We start from the raw sequence: 18,510 nt of genomic DNA on the forward strand, positions 1-18,510 counted from the left end.
TTATATAACACGTCAAGAGTGATGTAATATGTGGGGTAATTATCTGTGCATGGCTAGAACATGAGTTATAGTTACTTTAGGACATTAGTTATGGTTACTAAAGCTACATATAACTGGTGAATGTCAGTATTTTTTTCAGTTTAAAACATTACGTTATAACTGACATTTTCACCTAAGTATAAAGTTAACCAATGTTTTTTTCAGTGAATTTCTAGTTTTATTTTAAATGTAAAGTAATATTTTATCACCATATTCAAAGCCAACCTCAGGTTGCGCATGGCATTCTGGCATGCGCAGTGTGCAGTTGGTCTCGTTGGTCATTGTATATCCTGACTACACTCAGGTAGACTTACTGACTTTGCCAAGGAGTCACAACACCAAAATATAAAAAGTTAACCTGTTATAATAATTCTCCAAAAAATCAACCTACTGTATATTTCAATAGTATGCACAATGCAATATTTAATAATAGCTATGATTATAAAAAATGTTAAACTGTCTGTGAATCTTTCTTCTAACATAATGTTTATTATTGCATTTTGTGGACTGAAAAATACTAAAAGAAAGATTTAGAGGCATTTTTAAAATAAAACCAACATGTCCCTCATTCTTTCTTTTAACATTTTTTAGTCCACAAAATATAATAATAAAAAAAAAAAAGAGGGACTTCCACTTCAGCTGAACAGCATAAGCCCAGATAAGAGTGTTTTAAAAACGTAGTAGGCTCTCCTCGAGTCATGTTTTTAATGATCCAAGAGACGTACTGTTTTTTTAGTGTTTTTGGGGGCCTGCTGCACTTCCTGCAGCCCCCAAAACATTAATAAAAAGGCTTTGTGGTGCCCATCCCTATTCTAGGGTCAAGACCAAATTTATGAAATTATAAACAAAAAAGCCCTTGCAGGACCATACTATGAAGATCATACTATGAAGATCAGTGAATAATAAATGTCTCCTGATGCTCACTTATTATTCATTTTGGTGTACTAGTGCTCACCCAGGACACCCCTTTTTTCAAGGCATTGGGGAGTTGGGGCACACTGACATATATCCCCAAGCCTGTACAGTCTTGGGGACCCCATCCCCAATGGCCGTTTTTAAATAAGGCTTGAGGGTCTTTATTTTTTAATAAGGAGAAGGAGCGTGCAGCCCCCTCTCCAAGCCACTTAGATGGATTTCCATTTGTTTAAGGGGAAGGGGTTCAGGGCCTCCTTCCAAGAGCCTCTTCAGGCCCCAGGGCCCCCCATCCCCTTGTGGCAAACATCAATACTAAAGGGGAGGGCAGTGCACACGCCACTTCCCATCTCCCAGCGCACAGAGAGCACACTATGTTGGGGCTGTGGAGGAGCCCCAGGGCCCTATATTGCCCCACCGGCTCCCAGCATGGACCTATCGTAGGTACTGCGGGAGCCGGCAGCTGTTTTTGCTTGCTCCTGCCAGGCATGACCAATCTGAGTTTCATTGCCCGCAAGAGCATGGGCATAGAAACAGATGTCTGACCCCACCTGTCAGAAGTGTTTTTAGAGCCCCAACGGAGTGGGAGAAAACATGCTTTCCCTGTCATGTGGTCCTGCTTACAGGGATATGGTGTCCCGGGTGGACACCACAGTTGAGCTGGAGTTAGAGGCTGTGGTTCTTGGGGGCTTAAGAGGCTCTGGGAGGGGAGGAGCACACCCCCTCCCCTCTAATGTTGATGTTAGCCCCATGTATGGGGTCCCCAGTGTCTTCACAGGCTCAGTGAGAGGGGCTGATTGCCCCCTCCTCTTTGATTTAAATGACGGACCCTTGGGCAATGGGCTCCCTGTGGACGACTCTGTACATAATGCATTTATTTGACAACCAGGGTCAGGTCCTCACTTGGGAGTCATATAAATGTTAAATAATAAGAACTGCTGGCTGCCATTTTTTTGCCAGGATCTAGCAGAAGTACTGCAGGATTGTGCCAGAAACCAAGATTTTTTTTTAAACAATTTGGCCCCAGTGACCGCCCACAAGGGCTAGGGATCAGGGTATTCCTACCCTGTCTCTTTATATGTCTTTTTTTAACAAACTCAGGACAGGGGACTAAGTCACCGAGCCCAAAAAAGGATGCCTGCAACATTTTCTCTCATGATTCAGCCAGTCACCATGGAGCCTTACTCATATGGGAGCAAGTTGGCTCAATGGAAAAAGCCCACTAGGCCAATATATTTTTTATTAATTGGGTTTAAGGAACTTTCAAGCCACTCTCGTCACTGCACCTCCTTCATTTGACCATCCACCACAAATACAACACACCCACTCACTTGTAAGCGCTGCATGTTCTTTACTTTTCTTCCTGTAGAAATGTCAACAGCTGTGTGCGTTTTGACACACTTTTATATATGATCAAAGTAGCACTTGGCACACCTGACCATAGCTCTGTTCGTGCTGCACGGGCCCCAGGAATTGGATCAGCATGTGTTTGGAACCCCTTCTGAACTACTGACATGCACTGTGCGAACTTTTTCACTGTCCAGGACTTGAACTCCATAACTCTCAGTCGTAGCCCATTATTAATACCCACTCCAAACCTGAACTCACACATACATAGAGGCAACTCTTCACATTACGCACTATACATTTGTGATATTGTGCGTGAAAAAAAACCTACAAAAGCACACTAACCTCGAAAAAGCAAATACTCTTGTGGCATGCAAGTGTCGGTAAAAGGTATCATATAAACAGGAGCATCACTGCTTCGAGTCTGAGAGGACAGTGTCTGCTTTTGTTGGCTGGGACTATCGCCAGTGATTGAGCACAACGAGCGGTCAGAATGAAGAGAGAAGGGGCATCGGTCTCACCTGTCCCCCACTCCCTCAACGACGCCACTATTTTGAGACACATACAAACTAAACTGAAGCACAACTAATCTGATGCAATTTTACTAAAAACACATTTTTGCAAATTAACTAATTCACAAGCTTTATGAAGCAAAAAGTAAACTTATTAAAAGAAAACACATACCTGTGGAAAGAGATGTGGTCTAGTTGTTAAATAACTGTCAAAGGTTTTAATGTAAACACATTTGTGATTCTGCCTTAATTACCTTGTCCTCCCTGTGCCCCAAACTGCAAACACGTGTAACTTAAGAAAAACAATTATACAATGTGCTGTCAAATACTTATTGCACCCACTTCCCATCAGCTACTGGTGCCTGTAGTATAATTTCAACAGGAGTACTAAGATAACTGCACAGCATACATAACAGCATGTAACACACATAACTCAACAAAACTACATCTCAATAAAACACAACAAATACCATCCGTCCCCTTCTCACCGGTTGACTAGAATGAAGATGGCAGTAACAATTGGCCCATATTTTCCAGAGTTAGTGTTAGAATTTTGAGATGAAAAATGCCAGTTATGGAATACCGTGCATGCAGTCTTGAGTTTTATACAAATTGTGACCTCTCCCGTGGTCAATAGATTCTACTGTATATACTATGTGAATGCTTTTATGTTTTGTATCCGTATGTTTTTTCGTGCTCAACTGCTCATACGGACTCTGCAAAATTGACATCAAAATGTGTTGTACATTAAAGCACTTTGAAAATGTCAGCTAACCCTGTAAACTAAACTTCTAAAGAACTTTAAATGAGCATCTCGTGTATGCATGAGTTCTAATAACCATATTCGAGTAAAGTTTATCCAGGCTGATTATGTTTTTACCTTTTATTTTACATTGCACGGAATTGTCTCAGAAAAAGCTGGGATTACAAGGGATGAGCTGAAGTGCAAACATGGAATTACTGACCCACAAGTCTTTGAGAGAATTGCTTCAATGCTCACGTTTCAGTAGCAACACGAGGGACTCTTTCCCAATTTCAGCATCAATATGCTGACTCTAATTGTGTAAATTAATGAAAAAGGCTGTTAGAACCTTTTTGGGGACCCACGGGGGATAGTGGGTGTACAGGGCCCAAACAGTGGTGGGTGTGGTTGTTTGGCACTGGTGTTCATTCTACTATGGCTCTGCATAATGGGCCAAGTAACACCTGTTGCATACTTCACTCAGGGTAGCGAAGATGAGGAGTTACATGCTTCTCATGAAGATACCATTACGGTTGAGAGCTCAGAACTCAATTGTCCAGCCAACAAATACAATAACATCACGTCCAGTCTAGAGTTTTTTTCTTTTTGGAAAAGTAAGTACTTTATTAACACCGCAGACCTAAATCTAAACAATTCATTGAAAAAAAATCTGTTTTGTTGGGTTATAACACTTCAACAGTAACAATCGCAGTATCAGGGATGGCATCACAAGACAATTCAAACACGTAATCAGGGGGAGACTCCCACAATGTAATGGAGTACAGAGTTGTATCACAATCCACAGGACAAGCTAAAGAGGGACAGATAACACTATTTATTATAATACCCAGGCAATAACATAAGTGCAAAATTGAAAGTGAGTAGAACGGATGTCAAGGGAGCTACATGCACAGGGGCACCAAAGACCAAGCTATGGGGGTCCGGAACAATCTGAACCCTCCAGTAATGAGGACAGGGACACATAATCACCATCGCATAGGAGTCCATCCAAGATATTTCGGTGTTTCCCATGTTAATGTATGTGAATGTGTACGGTTACTATGGGCAACCCTTTGTTCCGGAAATAAGGATACATGGGTGTGAAATGGGGTCATGCTCAATGTAAGCCTCTTCAATGTGGACGGGTATAATTTCTAGCTTCATGTTTCATCACAAGCATGTCCCAAGTCTCATATCCTGTGCGCAGCTGACCATTATCGTGGAGGCTGAGCACACGTGCCTCCACCAGCGCCCACTTCAGTACCAACTGGTGCCATCTGAGAATCTCCAGCAACAGAGACCCCCGTCCACTATATAGCAATTTGTCTTTTAGACAGAATAAATGCTAGGTCAGCAAATCTGTGGAGCTATTGGTCTAGTTTGACTGTGGGACGAATGCTCAATAGAGAGGATTCTGGGGTGGGGGCCAACAAGCAATCTGTTATGTCAGAAATTTTGGCAGCGATATCACCCCACACACTCATCAGTGGGGGACATTCCCATACCAGGTGATAATAACTTGCCTCATCGAGCCCACTTCATGGGCATCTAGGGGTAGAAGCAGGAAACATATGTTTAATGTGTTGTGGGGATAAGTATGCCTAATGAATGAAGTTAAACTGTGTGCAGTGGAATCTGGGATTACGAGACACCCCCCACTTGTTGGAGAGCTACTGTTTGGGTGTCATTGGTTGTGGGAGAACAGAATCCCATCTAGTGAGTGCCGCTTCCAGGTGTGTGGTGGCAGTCACCAATAGGAATCCGTACAAGAGTGTTATTGCTTTCTTTGGGCGAGTATCTGATAGTAATATGTGAAGGATAGGGGAATGCGATGGCTCTGTATCACTGGCACCCCAAGTCGCTCTAAACGATCGACGAATAACGTGGTAGGTCACGAAATGGCCCGGGCCCAGGGAGGTAAGCTCCATAATGTCATCATATGACATATAGGCACTATTATTAAAGTAGTCCTCCAGTGTCTCCATCCCCACCTCTATCCATGGTGCGAGATCTGGAGTCATGGTCAAGTGGATTCTGTTTGACAATTGAGTAATGGGGCTCAGAGGGGAATATGGAGCGGGACAAGACCTGCTCTCACTATATCGTGCCAGCAAGCGTGGGCAGTTTTCATTGTGATGGCTCCCTCGAACAACGGTCATGTGCGTTCTGAGAGCCACACGTATATAGGAGTCGAGCCTAATCTCACACGTATCTGCCCAACTTCTGCATTAGCAAAGGTACCTAACCAGGGGAGATGCCACTGCAACTATGCTGCAGCCTAATAGAGTTCAAAGTTTGGGGTGCCCAAACCTCCCTGTAGGAGTGGGCATTGTAGAATTAGCAGTGATACAGGACATCAATCTTTGCCCCATATGAATTCCAATAGAAAACCAGTCAGTTCTTGAAACAAACTCCTGGAAATAACCATGGGCAAAGCTGCAAATAAATCTGGGAAGAATCAACAGTCTAGCCACTGACACTCCTCCCAATGGTGACAGCGGGAGGGAACCCCCAGAAGTGGAGAGACCCCTGCACGGACTGAAGGTCATGGCCAAAATTACCGTCCCTGAGAGCATCCACAATATTTGAAGAAGACGGTAGGCTGGGAGTGCATCCTGAAGGGGAGCAGGCAATTGGCCCAGGGGAAAAAAAACAGGAGTTAGATCGATTGACCTGAAGGCCCAAGAGCATCCCAAAGGTGTCTAGAAGAGACATCACGTCAGGCAGTGAAGCCCTGATATCTCAGAGGTAAATCAGTGCGACATCAGCCTAGAGTGATACATTGTGGTTGGTGTCCGGTTCCTGGATCCCCCACTGCTGTGCCCGCAAGCATAGGTGACCGGCCAGAGGCTCCATTGCAAAGTCGAATAATAAAGGTGAAAGCGGGCAGCCCTGCCTGGTACCTCTATTCATTGAAACACTCTCAGAGATCAATCGACCTGTTTTCAGCCTGGCCATTGGGTTAGTATATAGGGTACAGATCCATTTCAAGAACCCAGGGCCAAAACCATGTGGGGTAATGTGGCAAATAAAAATCCCCAGTTGAGAGTATTGAATGCTTTTTCGATATGAAGTGATACAGCCACTCTGTTGTGTGCTGTAGATGGGGTGTCATGTAGGATACATAATCGTCTCCCTATGTTTTGAAATGTGCTTCGACCCAGTATGAATCCAGAATGGTCTTCATGAACTAAGCTCATAGCTCATGGATCTTGCCCAGTATTCTACAGTCGAGATTAAGGAGAGATAACGGTATATAGGAGCGCACGTCGGTCGGGTCACATCCTGGTTTGGGCAGTACTACAATCAGGGCCTTGTGCTGAGCCACGGAGCTCTCCATGGTCCCATGCTTCCGTAAACACCTCTAGCAGGGGTTGAGCAAGATGCACCGAATACATGGCATAATAGTTATTGGCAGGCCATCCGTGCCCGGTGTCTTATTGCAGGCTATCTGGGAAATGGCCATTTGTATTTCCTCCAACTGATAGGGTTCATCAAGGGCAGCATTCTGCAGGAGGGAAAGCTTTGTCAGGGGAAAAGCAGTTAAAAATGATTCCAATTGCTGGGGGGCAGCTATCAAATCTACTTGATGTAGCATACTACAGTATAATAGTCATGGAAGGCGTTGTTAATGGCAGCCTGTGTGATAGCCATAGAGCCATCAGTCAGTCTAATCGCTCTGACTGGGGTATGCTAACATTAATCGCAGACAACCCATGCCAATAGTCTGCCTGAGTGATCACCCTCTGCGTGTAGTCAGGTTAAATAATATTGATAGTCATGTTTTTGTGAACATGTGTCAGCTTCATTAGGCATTTTCTGTAGCTCGCGAAGTCAGGCAGGTGCAGCCAAATAATTCACAATTTCCTTCTCAAATGTTCACATTTCCCTTTCCAGCTCAGCAGCTTCCCTGTGCAATGTGCGCCAAAACCCCCACATGGCTGATAGGCAATGGCACCTCACTGCTGTTGTGTGGGCATCCCATTCCGTAGCTCGAAGCGCAGCCGATCCACTGTTATGTTTTAAATGTTCTACAATGCAACCAGAAAGTTCATCTCTAAATGTAGGTTCTAATACAGCCTTAGTCTGCAAATGCCACGTTGGAATAGTGGGGCGCAGTCTGCCCCACTGCACAGTGAGCAGTAACATGGAGTAGCCAGAGACAGTATGAGCGAGGTACTCCGAGCACGCAACCATTTGACCTAGAGAGGTAGAGACCCACATTAAATCTATTCTAGTATGGAGGTGATGAATTGGGGAGTAGAAGTAGTATTCCCTCTCCAATGGGTGCCCAGTGCGCCACAGGTCGTGAAGCCCTCTATCTCCGGCCCAGGATCCCAAACAGTTGGAGGTCTTTCTACTAACCGCGACTTGCAATGGGGGAAATGATCGATCAAGGTCCAAATCCGGCACACATTTAAAATAACCTCCCCATAAACAGGGAGCCAGCGGATCACGTAGGAGGGTAGGCGTAAGAGTATTGAGGAAATCTCCATAGGCAAGGTTGGACGCGTAAACACCTACAATTGATAGTGGCGTTCCGTCTAGCAGTCCCTCCAGAAGAAGATAGCGGCCCCCTGTGTCTACCCTGTGGTGTTGTATAGTGTATGGTACCCCTGGCACTATCCATATCAGTACCCCTCTGGTATACGCGGATGAAGAGTTGCCATATGTTTATCCTCCTCACCTTTTCCTAAGTTTCTAAAGCTCGCCTTAGAAACTCTGCAAAGTGCAAAGTGCACAAGGTAATGCTTAAAAAATGCATGAATTCAGTACCTTTTAGGTGTGGCCATCCCTCGTACAGTCCACAACATTACATTGTAGCACAGGACAACATTATCAGTGTAGGTACCCATGATTAAGCGATGTGTGTAAACGTGTGCATCGTGATCTACCCCCACAAATGAGATTGTATGTATTGATGTGTGTGTACCCTGTGTGTAGTAAAAATACCATTCCCCATACTGCGAACCGCACCCCACCCACACCCATCCCACTCTTCCCAATCTGAAAAGAGAAATCATTATAACAACCTTAAACAACATACCCCAAATCTGGTGGCACAGGGACTCACAGTCAATTACCCCTGATTCAAAATGAGAGAAAATAAACAACATTCAGGAGTAAAAGCTGTCCATGTGGAAAACTTCAAACGAGGCGTGACAGGCTTATTCATTATGTATCAAACTGTGACACCAGCAGACTCTACCCAGCAAGACTGCAGGTGGACAAATTAGAATCTTCAGCAGGAGCTGTCATCCCATGTTGCATGCACTGGAAGAACATCAAAACAGGTACCCCAGTGTGTCTACATTTAGGTTCTAGAGAACACCTGGTTGCAATACACTGCGAAATGAGTCAGTGTAGGCCAGTCTTTAAGCAACAATCAGAGATTATCTGCTGTCTGGGGAGAAACATCAGGGCCTATAGTCATGTCAAGAAGGGTGGACTGGGAGCTCCCGTATCCGAGTTCAAATGAGGGCTGTCCTTTAGCGTTACAAAGGCATTCTCAGTATAAAATGCTGTCTCTTGTAGTGCCTTGACTCTCTCCGCCACTGCTTGGGTTTTAGTGGGTTTGACTTGGGATCGATACCAGTGGCAACGACAGACACGAGGCGTCAACCATTATCCATGATCATCATTGCCTGCTAATGATTGAGCAATGCCCTTGACGTGCATCCATGCCCAAGCATCTGCAGGCATAGAGAAAAAATAAGTCTTCTCGCTATCTATCGCGCTGAGCCTAGAAGAGAACTTCAAGGCATATATTATATTGTGCTCACAAAGGCACTACTTGCTCTTTCTATAGGAGCTCCTTTGGCGTTGCACCTCTGCTATCAAAGCTGTGATAGTGGCACCCACGCAGTTCTCTGCGCCACTAGCCTGAAAGCATTGGAGGATCAAATCTCCATCTCTGTAGTTGAGGAAGCAGGCCATGAGTGGGCAGGGATGGCCCCCGGGTGGTGGTGACCTTCCAGGGGTCCTATGAGCTCATTCTATGGAGAAGAATTTTGGGACCTTCCCTTTCAGTACGTTGTCCATTAACCAGTGTTCTAGAAAGAGCTCTGCACTGTGACCTTCCACTTTTTCAGGAAACCCCATAAAGTTCACATTATTCAGGTGAGAACGCCCTTCAGCATCCTCTGCTCTACGTTGTAAGGTCGCCACTTCCGCACCAAGCTGCTTCATTTGTTCCTGCAGCTCTTGGACAATGGGCTCCATGGTGCCCAGGCATGACTCAGTTTCCATGACCCTCTCAGACAGTTTACAGTGGTCCGCTTGGCGAAGGTTGACGTCTTGGGAAACAGAGTCTATTTTTTTTTCCAGTTATGTTTTCGTGGCCAGAACAGCCTGCAAGATTTTCTCGAATTGACTACAGTGCAGCTGAAGTGTGGTTTCCAGGTGCTGCAGTGCCATTGAGGCGTCCGTTGCTGCAGCCAGGATGGAGTGCCCTCCCTGGCTATCCTGCGGTGAGAATCTGGTGGCCTTGGGTTTCACCATCGTGCTGCGGAGTCTCACTGCTCCCTCATTGATGACGTGCAAAAACACTGATGCCCTTAAAGGAAGAGAGCCAAATGCACTGAGGTACTATCACAACTGGATTAAAAAGCTCGCTACGGGTGGGACCCACAGAACCCCAAAACAATGTCAATGATGCCCCTCAAGCAGTGTCTGTGTTGGTAGAGTAAGGCAGAATGAGCAGCAACCATCAACTGTTACCCACAAGCTGTCCTCAATAAATGACACCTCCAAGCGTAAACACACTCACTCAAATATTGCCTCTGCATGACGTGGTCAGGGTAGGATGAGAGAATATGTGGCCCTGCATCGCAGGTACATCTATGAGCGCAGAGTTAAGTGCATGCAGAGTGAAATCCTTCCCTTTTGCCTTCCATGGGTGCCACTATGAAGGAGGACATGCTGAAGCTGGCAGGTAAAGTCCTAGAGTAACTGCAGTGTAGTGTGAAGATCCACCTTACCGAAGTTACTTGCACAGTCACTCACACGTTGAGCAATGGATAGCCTGTAGCACAGAGTACCTTGCCTGTGGTCCACTTGGATCCAGATAAGAAGGTCCTTATGTAGATGAACGAATGTGCAGCTCATTCCTGGCCCACAAAACTGCACCCCAGGACATCGCTGGAGGGTGCTCGCCATGCAATGTGATTCAGCGAGGTTCTCAACGGTCCCCCCAGTGTCCTCGGTCCAGCAGCGAATACTCGCCCAGAAGGAGGGCCAGACGCAGGAGCGGCCCAAGTCACTCTGAATCTGGGTCTGATCACAGTGCAGCGGGACAGACCATGCAGCCCAGCCTGCGGCACGCCCTCTGAGCCACTTCAATCTTCTAGGGCCAAGTCCCGGGGAGGGAGGGCATCTAGTAGGTCTGATATTGTGCCCACATATAGCCGCCAATATTTTATCCAAGTGCAGCGGTCAGATGGACAAGATACATTAGGATTCTGCCAGGGTCTTGACCATGCTCCTCTGAACAATTCAGTTAGATTAGTAAATATGTGTTTGTTAGAAATGGTGTCTTTGGTTGGCAGTCAAGTTACCCCCCGTCCAAGCAAGGACCCTCACTCTTGTCAGTCATACTCAGTTAATCCCCGCTCACCACATTGGTAGCTTGGAAGGAGCAGGCAGGCTTAACTTCAGAAGCAATGTGTAAAGTATGTGTACCAACACACACAGTAATACAGTGAACCACTACAAAATGATACAACACAGGTTTAGAAAAATGGGTAAAATGTATCTAAACAAAACAAGACCAAAATGACACAAATCCAACATACACATGTCAAGATATGTATTTTAAAAAGAATAAGAGTCTTAAGCTTTAGAAAACAGTGAGAATGCTGTTGTAACACAAAGTATTCTGGTTAGCGTCAAAAATAAAGCCGCACAGGCCAGTGTGCGTCAGAAAAGGGTAGCGATGTGTCGATTCCTTGCACGCAAGTGAGGCTCTGCATTGTTTCTTTCTCAAGTCGGGTCACCGAAGTGTAGTTTTTCACCCTTGCAAGAGAGCGATGCGGCAATTTCTGGACGGGGCACCTCGCATCCGCGCAGAGGAGGATTGACTTGGACGCCCAGGGAAGATGCATGGAAAATCCAGTCTCACAGTATTAGAAAACCGCGCTGCATGTGTTTTGCTTTGTTATCAGTCTCCGTAAGCGGGTGTTGCATGCCGTTTCTCTAGCCGCATTGCATTGATCTCCCAGCCACGATGCAGGTGGAGCGTCGATTTCAGCCGCAAAGCCGGCGGCACGTTGTTTGTCAGCCGTGTTTGTGAAAGGTGCATTGTAAATTTCTCTGCATGGCGTTTTGTGCGTGGATTTTCATGTTCTTGTCTGCCAATTTCACCTTTCAAGGGCCCGGGAACTAAATAGGGCACTGCTTGGCAGCACAGAAGTCTCAGCAGAGAGTCCATCTGCTGGCAGAGGAAATCTTTAATGGCCCTGAGACTTCAACAACAGGAGGCAAGCTCATTTCAAGCCCTTTGAGATTCTTCCCAGGCAGGAATTCACAGTAAAGTCCAGTCTTTGTTCCCTTTCACAGGCAGAAGTAGCAACTGCAAGATAGCCCCACAAAGCACAGTCACAGGCAGGGGCAGCACTTCTCCTCAGCTCTTCAGCTCCTCTCTTTGGCAGAGGTTCCTCTTGATTCCAGAAGTGGACTAATTTTCAGGGGGTTTGGGTCCACTACTTCTACCACTTTCTGCCTTTGAAGTAAGCAAGCTTCAAAGGAAAGTTTCTCTTGTTTGTAAGATTCTGCCTTACCCAGGCCAGACCCCAGACACACATCAGGGGGTTGAAGATTGCATTGTGTGAGGGCAGGCACAGTCCTTTTCCGGTGTGAGTGACCACTCCTCGCCTCCCTCCCAGCACAGGTGGCTCATCAGGAAATGTAGGCTACACACCAGCTCCTTTTGTGTCACTGTCTAGAGGAGAGGTGCAAACAGCCCAACTGTCAAACTGTACCAGACAGGGAATCCACAAACAGGCAGAGTCACAGAATGGTTTAAGCAAGAAAATGCCTACTTTCTAAAAGTGGCATTTTCAAACACACAATCTAAAAACAAACTTTACTAAGAGATGTATTTTAAAATTGTGAGTTGAGAGACCCTAAACTCCACATTTCTATCTGCTCCCAAAGGAAATCTACACTTTAATAATATTTAGAGGCAGCCCCCATGTTAACCTATGAGAGAGACAGGCCTTGCACAGTGAAAACCAAATTTGGCAGTATTTCAATGCACCCTGCCCATGGGGCTACCTAGGGCCTACCTTAGGGGTGACTTCCATGTTTAAAAGGGAAGGTTTAGGCCTGGCAAATGGGTACACTTGCCAAGTTGAATTTTTAGTTTAAAACTGCACACACAGAGACCCTAGTGGCAGGTCTCAGGCATGTTTACAGGGCTACCAATGTAGGTCACACAACCAGTGCTGAAGGCCCACTAGTAGCATTTGATATCCAGGCCCTGACACCTCTAGCACACTGTACTAGGGACTTACTAGTAAAGCAGCTATGCCAATCATAGAAAGCCAATTACACATACATTTTATATAGGAGCACTTGCACTTTAGCTCTGGATAGCAGTGTTAAAGTGCCCAGAGTATCAAAAACAGAATTAGGGGAGACCACACCAAGGATGCCAAGTCAAACAGTATTGCATCTCTGATCTCAGTAAATGTAGAATGTGTCTGGTGCCAATTATTTCTTCCCCACCGAGTTACCTTAGTAGCTACAGACTCTACAGCCCCTAGTAGCTATGGACTCCTACATTCTGTAACAGAGGCATGAACACGGTACTGACCCTGATTGTGTCACTGTTACCCCTCACAGGTTTGGATGTGCAACTCATTCAATAGTTCCTACCAAAGATATAGGGGTTCATTATGGCGCTGGCGGTCATCAGACCACCAGTGTCACGGTGGCAGTCGGACCACCGCAGTCGTGGTGATCCAACCGCCACATTATGATCATGGCGGAGCTGCCAGGGTCCAACCGCTGACACCGCCAGGCTGCCAAAAGCCTGCAGCCTGGCAGTCCCAGTGGTTGTAATCCACCAGGGCAGCACTGCCTTGGGGATTACGAGTCCCCATTCACCAGCCTGTCCATGGCAATTTACACTGCCATGGAAAGGCTGGCAGAATGAGGGACTCCGGGGGCCTCTGGAGGCCCCTGCACTGCCAATGCACTTGGCATAGGCAGTGCAGGGGCCCCCATGCACAGTCCCATCACACTTTTCATTGCCCGAATTATGGGCAGTGGAATGAGCGACGGGTGTTGCTGCACCCACTGCACTGCCTCATTGCCGCCGGCTCCATTAGGAACCGGCTGCAATGTTAAGGCCCTGTTCCCCGCTGGGCCAGCGGGCAGAAACAGTGTTTCCCCCTGCAGGCCCAGCGGGGAACTCAAGGCAACCTTCCTTCGCACCAGTGATGATGGATGATTACAGCACAGAAGGCTCACTCAAAGACGATGTGTAGCCACAGCTACTCATGCTGACTGAGCTCTGTCTTTTTTGCTTGTGCATTGAAGCATCCTTCATCAAACAATGGCCACACATGACTTGGTGAGGTCTTTGGAGGAGAAGCAGTACTGAGCGCTAGAATATGCAAAAACTAGGCTATTGCAGTGCATCAAAGTTTACTACAGTGTCAGAAACTAAACTTGGGAGACAAGATGCTGGGCTTGTGGCAAGGAAACTGCAACCAAGATCAACCCCGGCCCATAAAATTGCAGTTGTATGAACCAGAAGTGACCATGACAACTGCACCCTACAGCATGACAGTCAACTACAGCAGCTAGAGACTCGCAAATATAAACCGGTAATAAAGCAAGCACCAGATGCACTGCGATCACCAACCCGTTCAGTGAGCCAACCTGCAACCTGCTGATCGCAGTCTTGGGCGATGAGATAAAAGCTGGGACACAAAGACACATACTGTAAGTTACCAGGATCCCCAACAAATTATCCGCACCCATAATGAAGGCCAATAGCGCATTTTAACCCTAAGTTTATTGGGGCCCAAGAGAAAATAACTGTTGACTGCTCTTCACCCTGGTGGGAAGTAGAGGCATATAACAAGGAAGTCTTGTTCTGCTCGTGCCCCACCCTCACCACATTGGTGAAATCATTGCACCAGGCCGAGAGTAAGTGGGACTTGGAGTATGTCTAAGGCCCAAAAAGTGATCCCCCAACAGGATAGTCGGTGCAATCAAAAGGACTGTCTTGCCAGTACAAAAGTCATGTGGGAAAGAGGCCACCCCAATCCACCCATGCTATTTCACACTACCAGCAAGCAAACTCTGCACAAAAAAAACAGATAAAATGTGAAGTAGAGTTCTGTTCTGTAACATAATTGACCACTGCTGTGAATGCCCCCAAGGAAACCCGATGTCTCAGACCCATCAACCCCATATAGGAACTACAAAATAGGCAAAGTAGATGTGTGGCAATCCGAACTATTGTTTGAACTCTACCGTGGCCTGAGAGCTGCAGGCCCAGAGGGAAGCACCACTGATGCTCCTGTCCATAACTCAGGAGCTGTTGGCAATGAAAAAGGTATGAAGTTGTTTCTTCGGGCAATGATAGGAAAGCTCATGATCTACTGACAATAAAATGGTAACTCGCAACATCTGCATTTGCTGCATTTCCTGTAATCTAGAAAAGCATGTTAGTTGACCCACAGCAGCAGAACCGAGGATCTAAAAAATGAAAGAAAACCTAAACTGTAAAGGAGAGACAATCAACAACCTGGAGAAGGTGCTTCATAATTTAGCAACAAAAAAATAAGATTTGGAGGAGTTTCAACCACTCATGATTGTGCTGTCCATATGGACATCTATCTAGTACAGCACAACAGCACTCTTCGCAGAGGTTGAAGTGATGAACAAGATAGTGTACAAAATGTTTGGTTGTATAGGCAGGGTGAACTCATCTTGGTGCTGCTCATGGGATATTGGAGATCCAGATGCTCATATCACACACGGCAATATATTTTTGACTTATATTCAGAATTTTATGAGTGGTGGTACAAGCAGCATGTCACTCTTTTTGCGTTGTTTGTAAAAGTATTTTTAAGGCCTTGCTTCAAATACATGTCAATAAACTAGTGTTATTTTAGAATTCGTAGGCAACCGAAAAAGATCATATTTTAGATGAAGTGGCTAATTCAGAAGGGAATCCACTTGTGGAATTTAATCCACACCAGGTAAAAGATATCAGGGGAAATTCCACTAAAGGATTTAGCACTTCCTCCAGAAACCAGATGATTTTCCTACACTCCACTACTCTAAATCATGCCCTAAGTTTGCTTAAAATGTTTTTTTTATGGTTTCACATTCTCTAAAGTTACAAAATCAATTACTTTTGTAATAAACTACCTAAACTTCATGAAAGGTAGAAAGGAAATAATGCAAAATTTCGGCCCATATTTATACTTTTTTAATGCCGCTTTTGCGTCATTTTGTGACGCAAAAGCGAAGCAAACTTACAAAATATAATTGTATTTTGTAATTTTGTGCTGCTTTTGCATCAAACAATGACGCAAATGCGGCACTAGAAAAGTATAAATACGGGCCTTAATCTGAAATGTCCCACCGTAATTCTACCACATGATTAATAAAACATCTGAAAATATTACAAACCCACAAACACAGGAGCATGTCTATGTCCATCGGAGATTTAAATTTTTTGCTATGTTCAACAAAGTCACAGGGAACATCCACAAAAATACTGATTCTCATAACTCCTGGACCCCAAGGCTATATTAATTGTAATCATCTGCACCTGGGTGGTTAGCCTATTTGTGAAATTGTACAAATATATTAAGATTTAGGCCCTCATTACGACCCTGGCGGCCGCTGGACGGGGAGGCACCGCTGACAGGCCGGCGGTGCCCCGCGGGGCATTCTGACCGCGGCGGCTTAGCCGCGGTCAGAGAAGGGAAACCGGCGGTCTCCCGCCGGTTTCCCGATGCCCCCAAGGAATCCTCCAAGCCGGCGCAGCTTGCTGCGCCGGCTTGGGGATTCCGACTCCCCCTCCCGCCATCCAGTTCCTGGCGGTTCTCCCGCCGGGAACCGGATGGCGGGAGGGGGAGTCGCGGGGCCCCAGGGGGCCCCTGCAGTGCCCATGCCAACGGCATGGGCACTGCAGGGGCCCCCGTAAGAGGGCCCAAAAATGTATTTCACTGTCTGCCTTGCAGACAGTGAAATACGCGACGGGTGCAACAGCACCCGTCGCACCTTCCCACTCCGCCGGCTCGATTACGAGCCGGCATCCTCGTGGGAAGGGAGTTTTTCCCTGGGCTGGCGGGCGGTCTTTTGGAGACCGCCCGCCAGCCCAGGGAAAAACTCATAATACCCTCCGCGGTCTTTTGACCGCGGAGCGGTATTATGGAGGGCTGAATTCTGGCGGGCGGCCTCCGCCGCCCGCCAGAATCAGAATGAGGGCCTTAATTTTTTCGCCCCATTCAAAATATTTTTCCATGTTGAGCTCTTGCCTCTTTTAGATATCCTTGAAAAGTAAGTGAAGAAAAAACATTCCATGTGTTGGTGAATTCTACAATGTACACAAATGTTAATCTCAGCAGCAGGGTCCCCTAATCTTCACTATCTCCAAGGAACAAACTCTGAGCCTGATTTAGATACTGGAGGGTGGGTTACTCCGTCACGGTGACGGAGTAACCCGTTAGCCCAGTTCTAATTCAGACCCTCTGTCTTCAACAGAGGTCAGTTATGACTGCAAAATAAATATATTCGTGGCATAAAATCAACAGAGGTAATTGTCATTGTCACATATTAGATTATATCTATATTGTCGTCTTGAATCACCTCTGGATTTTGCTCATTCATTTTTTCCACACAAAGACTGATGACCCAAGGGATCAGTTTAGTGACCAGGACCTTAAATTACATTTTTCTTCAAAACGAGTCCAGGAAAATATATCAAATATTTTGAACAGATATTTTTAACAGATAAATCAATGTTTTATAGCTTCCTATTTCCAGTACAAAATATTGTGCAAGGGAAAGTGGAAGAATCTGCGGCAGATGACATTTTCAAAAGCATTTTTTATAATGTCATAAAATCAGACGTTCCAAGGATAGTATTTTATTGTAAATAGAGTGCAAATGAGCCAGAAGACAGGTTAGAAGTCTCCTCAATATTTAATTTGAGGCTGAACTACGTGCGTTACATTATTATTACACCAGAAGTCGAAGTTCTAATACTTACATTTGTTATACACAAGAGAGCTAGGAGGAAGGTGCCAAAGGAAACAAGAAAAGTAAACAATTTCCTGTGTCTTTTCAGGATCTTGATGTCATCTGCTAATCCAGTGATTACTGCTTCCATTCCTCCCATCTAAGAAAAAAAAGAACAAATATTACATTGACTTTTACAAGATGCCTAGAACTTCAGTCATTCTTCCCACATGTACATCTACCAATAGTGCCTAATTTGCAAACATAACAAGTGTTTTTCTTAAGAACCCACTGCCAATGGTGACAAATGCAGAAACAGCCAAAAAACAAGGCATCCTATTCCTGATTGCACCTCATACCTCTTCCTCCCACCATCCACCCTTTTGAAAGTTTGAACTCTTGTTGGTCCTTTTTTATCTCTCCTTTCTCCCTTTGGCACTGTTTCCTCTCGTTTTTGTCTTCATTCTTCCTCCCTTTGCTGCCTATCTATGTCACCTCTAAAGCAGTAGGCTGGGCATAGCAAATCCCAAATATCACATTTGTGGGTGTGAAACAAAAAAAAAACAACAAAAAAAAACAACAATATATATAATTAAATAATAACATGGGATAAACTGAGAAATGGTCCTACAATCCCACGCACAAAAGTCAGTTTATCCCCCAACTAACACACATTTCCACAGAGTTGTGGGGATAAGAACTAAATACTAAGACATCCGCACAGAGAACAAAGAACACCACAAACAA

General features: G+C 45.5%; 1 protein-coding gene across 1 annotated transcript in view; it reads right to left on the bottom strand.

Moving 5' to 3' along the window:
• SLC6A2 (solute carrier family 6 member 2) overlaps nt 1–18,510 on the bottom strand; it is an 821,779-nt gene that overhangs the window by 72,897 nt on the left and 730,372 nt on the right. Inside the window, exon 10 of the mRNA XM_069216273.1 lies at nt 17,795–17,923. Coding sequence (XP_069072374.1) covers nt 17,795–17,923 — 129 coding nt within the window. The remainder of the gene's footprint in view (nt 1–17,794; nt 17,924–18,510) is intronic.

The sequence above is a fragment of the Pleurodeles waltl genome, chromosome 12 (assembly GCF_031143425.1).
Source record: "Pleurodeles waltl isolate 20211129_DDA chromosome 12, aPleWal1.hap1.20221129, whole genome shotgun sequence".
Lineage (NCBI taxonomy): Eukaryota > Metazoa > Chordata > Amphibia > Caudata > Salamandridae > Pleurodeles > Pleurodeles waltl.